We start from the raw sequence: 7,615 nt of genomic DNA, 5'->3' as shown, positions 1-7,615 counted from the left end.
CAGTGGGCAGTGGATGAGCTGCGCTGTCTGCTCCAGGGGCAGCGTTGACAAATTGCCACACAGAGAACACATAAAACTCTCCGACGACAATTGCCTCGCATTGAATATTGCCCGCTGAGTTGCCTTTTACCTGTGGCTAATTATTATATATTATTTAAGCAACTTTATTACCTCTTCTCCTTCTTCATCATCTACTTCTTATTTTTTTCTAGCTGCCTTCAACATTTAAAAGAAGATTCGCATTAATCAGTGTCAAGGCAGAGGCAAGACAAGATAACCAAAAAATATGTCCCATCCAGAGTTCGCAATTGTCCTGAATAAAGTCAAAGGACATTTTTGTGTGTCTCCAAATGCTTCAGCTGGAGTTGAAGTAGCCTTCGCAATGGCTATAGGTGTCTTAGACAATAATACCCTAAGAAGCCTTCATCACATCATTAAGCCAAATTTACTGCATAGATTAGATAAGATTCTATGTTGGAATAACTGAAGGGTACTCCAGGGGGGGTTGCCCAATTAAAATGTGCCCTGAATTCATTAGAAATGAGAAATATCTGTGCATATTATTTTTAAGTGACTTCTATAATACATTGAGTCATCTGGTAAGCTCTAATAAGGTAAGTTGGTAAAACTCTGAAAGTCAATTCTTCTTAAGACTAACTATACATACATACATATATGTATCATCGAATTTCTTAAAATTTAGATCATTATTATTATCTGGCATTAATAATGAAATTTTATAATTTTCTGTATTATTTAATTAAATGAAATCTTAATCATTATTATTAATATTATTATTATAATTTTTATTATAAAAGAATATTATTAAGAAATTATAATTATTATTACCTGACATGAACTTACATTACATTACATGAATTTTGGAACAATTATTGAAATGTCTATCGCTCAAAGGGTCCAGGGGATCTTATAGTCGAGTAATCTCGACTCTCGACTAGAGTTTTCTCACTTGTTTTTATTCCTCTAAAGTAGGCTGTTCATTCGTTTTTATTTTTTTTTTTTTCGGGTAATGTTTCATTAGTTTACATATTTCACTACGCTTCGACACCTTTAGTATTTATAGTCAGTTCTTTAGCCTATTTTTTCCGATTTTAAATTGCAAACAGTATAAAAGAGGTCAAAGGTCTACTTGAGGCAAACATACCTAAAAAAATTATTTGAACTACTTTCGGTACAATTGTAAAGAACCCCAAAATTCGTTGAGTTTATTGCGCTCGCACCTCTACCGAGGAGCAGCGCCTATAAGAACATCTCAGTCGTTTCGGTTAACCTTAAATACACGCACACATCAATAGCCAACGACAGCGCTCAAACCCCATAACGCAACTGAGCCTGAACCTGCTGTGTAGGTTCGATACAACACCGTCACTGCGCGCTCCCAGTCGACACCGCTAAAGACGAGGTTTAACTGCCGATAATATGAAGGCCGAGCAATTTAATCGGCTAATGCGAGTTAATGGAGGCAAGAATCTTTGGCTACTGCGCAACACCAATCAGCTATACGAGAATGCGGTTAAGACCTACTATTCACGCAGCACCTCACTGCTACCCTATAGTCCGGGTATGTCTATAGGCCGGAAGGCCATCTGCAGCTACTGAATTCTTGATAAGTTTGTGCGAGAGCTAGTATATCCCTGAGATCCAGATGAAGGAGAGGAAGAGAAAGGTAGGAGCAGAAAAACGAAAATCAGAACAGGAGAAAGAGAGACACTGGGATAGATGAAGAGAAATCGAATAAGCGAGTTGATATAGAAAAAGAGTGATATAAAGAACGGAAAAGAGAGAAGCAGATATCATAAGCGAGGTAGATGAGTAGCGTGATACATGGAAAAATCGGAAGAAAAAGAGATAGAAGTATATAGACAAAACGGGAGAAAGGAAAACAGAGATACGCACTAAAAAGAATAGAGCGAGAAGGGAAAGATATATTTATATGAGAGAGAAAAAAGGCATAGAGAAAGAGATAGACAGAGAGAGAGAAAGGATGAAAGAGACAGTGAGAGAAAAATGGGCAGAGAAGAGGCTAGGAAAAGAAATATATATATAGTGAGAAAGAGAGATTAAAGGCGTGATATAAAGAACGAAAGAGAAAAAGGAGAGATATAGAGAAGGATGTCAAAAAGACGAAAAAGGGCTGAAATAGATAAAGAGATATATAAATATGAAGAGAGAGAGAGAGAGAGAGAAAAAACATAAGAAGTTTATCTTGTATACGTATGTATAGAAAAAGGAGAGCTGCAGAAACGGGGAAGGGGGAAATCAAACTAGAGAGATGTACTAAAAGAGAAAGAGAGACCAAAAGGGAAAGCTAAGAGAGACTAAAAGAGAGATATATGTACAGTAAGAGAAGCCTATAAGGAGGCATAAAAGAGAGAAAGAGGAAGAAGAATGAAAGACAGTCAAAGAGATGATACAGGGCGTCATAGGAAGGGCGAGAGGGAGGGAGCGAAAGAAAGTAAACGAGTGAAAGAGAGAGAATGAATATCAATTGGTCGTTAGTTCCGTGATTCTCAATTCGTTGAGTTATTATTCTACAGTCGCTTGTTTCTCAGAGTTTTATTGTAAATTGTAAGTTTCGATATGCGTATATATAGATTATCAAATTTTATCATTGGTAAGTGGGTTACGACTGAGAGTTGTAGAGGAGTGAAGAATCTAACAGCTCGATAAGCCTAGAGCAGGAATAGTCTTTGTCGCCTTTACATTTCATATTAACATGTCTCTCTCTCTCTCTCTTTCTCTGTCTATTCCAATCCTAAGAGGTACCTCAAACTGTTAGGACTCGAGAAGAGAACCAAGCACCGGTTCGGACGTTGGCAGTGCGGCGGGATCGCCACTCGGTCACAGAATACCCACGCAATCATAAGCAAATGGCCGACCAGGCAGCCTCGGTCAGCTCCGGCCAATTGCTAAACACTGTGATGCAGGCGAGCCGTCGCCGATCGATGTCCTTCACAGCGGGCGGTCTTCGCATGTACAGCAACCAGCTGCTGGACAACAGCGACGAGGTGCAGGAGAGGATCAGTCCGGAGAATAGCAGTACAATGCTCAACGATGCTGAGCAGCCGGCTAATGAGCCGCTAAGAGAACGCGATCTTGACCTGTGTGCGTTGAGTGGTCGATCGATGAGCCTGCCGCCGCGCACCACGCTCGAGTTGGGCATGGGCTACACGCTTGGCAAGGGCAAGGGACCGCCCAGCTGCAAGCATCACTTCATTGCGCTCGAGAAGACAATGAGCGCGAATCAGGCGTCCATGGCAAAGCAACGGAAGCGCAACAAGTATGACTCCGATGCCGAGCAGCTGATGGTTGTCGACGAGGCGCTGAAGCAGCGCCTTGCCGTACGCTTCGATCGGCAGTCGGAGGACGAGCCAAACTCGGCGCGCTTTCGCGTGGGCTACGGTAGTGCCAGCCTGATCCATGGCCGACATATGCCAGGGACGCAAAAGTCATATAAGCTGCGCAGCGAGAAGTCCGCGCCCCACGACATCGGCAACGAGCACACACACTTCCACACACTCAGCGAACGCATTCGACAGTTCGAGGTCATTCAATTCGCTGACGGGCCGGTCACCTTTCAGGCGTTCAATCGACGCCAGGGCTATGGCAGCGGACGGTACCAGTCGACGGGCAGCAAGCACCTGCCGAAGCAGCAGCCCTGCCTGAGTTTCCACAATGTGTTGCACACGAATCACAGGCAGCGCAGCCTCAGCTTTCAGACGCGATCGCAGTCGCACGAAATGAGCACCGAGCTGGAGGAGGAGCTAAAGCAAAAGTCAAAGTCAAAGTCAAAGTCGAAGCCGAAGCAGAAACAGAAGCACCAGACGCCGCTGGCCATGAAAGCAAACAGCAAACGCAGTGCGCCGACGCTGGGACAGCTGGGATCGCGAACGGCCAACTGGCGACCACAGCAGCAGCACGAGCAGCACCAGCAGCAGCAGCAGCATCAGCAGCAGCAGCGCCCGCAACGACCGAAACACATCATGGACGTACTGGCCCAACAGATCCCATCAGAACCTCCGGGCATGCAAAATCTTTTGTCAGACAATTCCAAAATGAGGCGTAAGCGTTCCAACACGCCGTCCAAAATCTTGAAGACCAAGTCGAAGTGGTCCGTCAAGCAAGCAAGCAGCAAACGGAACCTAAATCAGAGCACCGGCCGCAAGGCCAACGCAAAGTTCGTCATAGACGCCAATGACAATCAGATGCAGAAATCGGCCGTGCTCGGCCGCGACACTGATGATGACATCGAGGAAGCTCTGCTGAAGCCAACGCCCCGATTCAATGCTGATAGCATTGAGAGCGTGCCGCCTAAGGCGACCGCCTCCAACAAGCTCAGCCGTACCAGCCATTTGACCTTTATCAAGGATACGGTCCGGCGACCGGACCCGGCGGCGCCCCCTCGCCTGGACGCCCAGCTGCAGGAGCTGAAGAGCCTGAAGCAGTCGACCCGACGAGTGCACTCGGAGCTGCCCAAACAGCCGCCAGCATCGAAGGGCGCCCACCATCTGCTGGCCTCCAGCGCCACCCAGGTGTCGGCTCACAAGCGCGCCTTCAAGAACCGCCAGCAACTACAGCAGGCCGAAATGCTGCACCTACAGGCCCAGCAGCTGCCCACGGAACTGCAGCTGAAGCAGCAGCAGCAGCTGCAGCAGCACAAGCAGGAGCAGCAGGAGCAGCGGAACAAGCGCTTCCATCAGCAGCAGCAATACCAGCACCAGCTGCGCTTGGCCAAGGAGCAGGCAACGGTGCGGCAGCCCAGCTACTTTCCCACAGTTAGCAAAAGGAGTTCGATGCCTCAGGCGAAGCCAGAGCCGCAGGCCGTGGCCAAGCTGCCCGTGCGAATGCCGTCAAGTTCGACGTCGCAGCTTCAGTTCAAGAAGCAGCTTCAGCAGCAGCTGCAGCAACAAGAGCAACAACAGCAACAGCAACAGCAGCAGCAGCAGCAGCAGCAGCAGCAACAGGAAAAGCCGTCTCAATCCGTTAGGCAGGCACTACCAAAGATTAGATCGGGGCGACAATTAATGCCGGAGGGCAACAGGTCAATGCCAAAGCAATTATCGCTGCCGCTACTCGGGCCGGAGCCGCACGGAAGCCGCCAACATCGGGCTTCATCAATAGTTGTGCCCATTGAGGTGACGACCAAGCAGAAGCGAAAGGCGGTGCCGCACTTGGCGTACAGCTACAAGACAGTTGGCCAGACCAGCGCCTCGGAGCAGTCCATTGCCACCATCAGCCAACAGCGACAGCAGCAGCAGCAGCAGCAGCAGCAGCAACAACAGCAACTGCAGCAACTGCAACAACAGCAACTGCAACAGCAGCAACTGCAGCAGCAGCAACAACAACAGCAGCAACAGCTGCTGCTGCAACAAAGGCTTCAACAACAGCAGCAACAGCAACAGCAGCTGCATCAGCGTCAGCGGCAACAGCCGTACCAGAGTTTTTGGCGACGCAGTAACTAGATGGTAAACACTCTAAATACACACACATACACGCACGATATAGCCAGATACACTATCAGACTCACACGCACACGCACACGCACAGAGGGAACCCCGACAGATTTAAACACACACACACAAAGATGACACACACACACACACACACACAAATGACCCAAATACCCAGTTGCGAAGCACTGCATTGACCTGTCCCACACGAAACAAACAAAAAAAATAACATAAAAGCCAAGCGACTCTCGTTCTGGACAATAATAAAAAATAAGCCCAAAATGTAAACATTGTGAACTGCGATTGGAAATGCTGCTCTTTTGCTACTCCTCCAGTGTTCGTGACAAACAGGCAAGCGGGTGTATTAGCTTGGTTGGATATGCCTATGTCTGGCTTCAGGTAGAGTCCATTGACTCCGACCACATCGGGAAGAGAGAGAGAGAGAATGGAAATGTGACAAAATGGGAAAATACTGTAAAAGCATATGTATAAAGAACAGAGGAAGATGGAGAGAGAGAGAGAGAGAGAGAGAGAGAGAGAGAAAGAAAGGAAAAGAGAGATAGAGGAAGAAAGAGATAGAGGGATAGAGAAAGAAAAAAAGAGATAATAGAAGGGGAGACAAGAAGAAGATATAATAGAAAGGGAGTGAAGAAAAATAGATAATACAGAAGGAAGGCAAAAGCAAAGGTGAGAGAGAGAGAGGAGCAATAGAGAAGAAACACGAAGAAAGAGAAGCGAGAGGAATCAACACAATGAGGCTGATATAAGGGAAAGAGAAGTGATATAGAGGTATGGCGAGAGAGCTATAGAGAGTGGGAGAGAGAGAGAGAAAGACAGACAGACAGAAAGAGAGAGAGAGAGGGAGAAAGAGCCAGTGAAAGACAGAGAGCAAAGATATTTATACATATATCTCTCTATATTTCTTTTCTTGTCCTCTTCTCTTCTCATTCTACACTCTTCCATCTCCCCTTGCTATCTTTTCCTCTCTCTCTGTCTACCTTTTTCTCTCACCCTCCCCGACTCTCTTTCCGTCTACTCTTCTCTTTTCTTCCCTTTCTACTTCCTTCCTACTCTCTCCGCCAATCTACAAGCAAATCTTTAAATTATATCGGAAAATTGTTTGATTTTCAACTGAGTTCAGCTTGTATTTGGATCATGGTCAGGTATTAGGCAGTCGATTGACCCTGACTGCAGCATAGTTGATTGCGGTGCGTGCGTGTGTGGGTGTGTCTCTGTGTGTGGATGGAGTGTGGTTTCGTTTGCCAAAGGCCAATACTAATTTCAATAGCCCACAGCCAAACACACACACACACATACATAGAGAAAGAGAGAGAGAGAGAGAGAGACACGCAAATATACAGCGGCATTAATTTTTCATGCAGATTTAACCGTTACATGACAGCACCAACTAACGATAAGCTGCGCAAGAAAATGGCGACGGCTTTTCCACAGTTTCCAGCCATGGAGCTGGAGCTTATGAGGGCGGGGGCGAAGGGTGTTCGGCGGGGGGATGCTGGTTGCTGGTTGCGGGGTGTTGGGACTGCCGCTGGCTTGTCAGCCTGCAAATTCTAGCCGCGCTTTTGATAAATGATGATGCGTTGTACATGACTCGTCATATATATATATATAGACATATATATATATAGACGTATATATGTATATATAGTAGTGGTCCATGGAGGAGCTACAGCAGATGAAACAACATCATAGGCATCATAGGCACAGCAAGGCGCTCACTCACTTCCTGACTGACGTGGACTAACTATGCCTGGACTGGCGGTGGGGGGCCTTGGCCTGATTATCAGATTGACAAACGAACCTATTGACGACGCAAAGACACAAAACAACAACAAAATTATATAGATAGATGGATATTTTGATATTTACTAATAGAAGAACTCCCAAGAAAAAAAGAGCCAGAACAAACTTTTTCTGTATCCGTGAAAGCGTAGCTGAAGACAATTTAACTGCTGTACTAAATGGCGGAATGAATGAGTGAATGAATGTTGAAATGAATCGGAAACGGTAAATGAAAATGAAATTTAATTAAGCCTTACAGTTACTTAAATGTGTTTTCGTTTTGCTATTCGAAGTACGAGAATGAAGGGACACCTGATATAGCCATCAGGAATTGTCTGGTCGGG

At 46.1% G+C, this 7,615-nt stretch overlaps 1 protein-coding gene across 1 annotated transcript; it reads left to right on the top strand.

The window, feature by feature from the left end:
- The first annotated feature begins 1,007 nt into the window (after nt 1-1,007).
- On the top strand, nt 1,008-7,043 carry LOC6584689 (putative uncharacterized protein DDB_G0271606). The gene is made up of 3 exons (XM_002010297.4): nt 1,008-1,582; nt 2,782-5,335; nt 6,854-7,043. Exons 1-3 carry the CDS (start codon nt 1,441-1,443, stop codon nt 7,041-7,043), a joined length of 2,886 nt encoding a protein of 961 aa, XP_002010333.3. The 5' UTR covers nt 1,008-1,440.
- The last annotated feature ends 572 nt before the right edge of the window (nt 7,044-7,615 follow it).

The sequence above is a fragment of the Drosophila mojavensis genome, unplaced genomic scaffold (genome assembly GCF_018153725.1).
Source record: "Drosophila mojavensis isolate 15081-1352.22 unplaced genomic scaffold, ASM1815372v1 contig_136, whole genome shotgun sequence".
Classification (NCBI taxonomy): domain Eukaryota; kingdom Metazoa; phylum Arthropoda; class Insecta; order Diptera; family Drosophilidae; genus Drosophila; species Drosophila mojavensis.
This window is presented reverse-complemented; position numbering and strand designations above follow the sequence as displayed.

Coding starts and splice junctions, on each gene's coding strand:
- LOC6584689 (XM_002010297.4), top strand. CDS start 1,441: ATGAAGGCCGAGCAATTTAATCGGCTAATGCGAGTTAATGGAGGCAAG. Junction 1,583..2,781: donor ACTGCTACCCTATAGTCCGG/GTATGTCTATAG, acceptor TCCAATCCTAAG/AGGTACCTCAAACTGTTAGG. Junction 5,336..6,853: donor CTGCAACAACAGCAACTGCA/ACAGCAGCAACT, acceptor TTTTTCATGCAG/ATTTAACCGTTACATGACAG.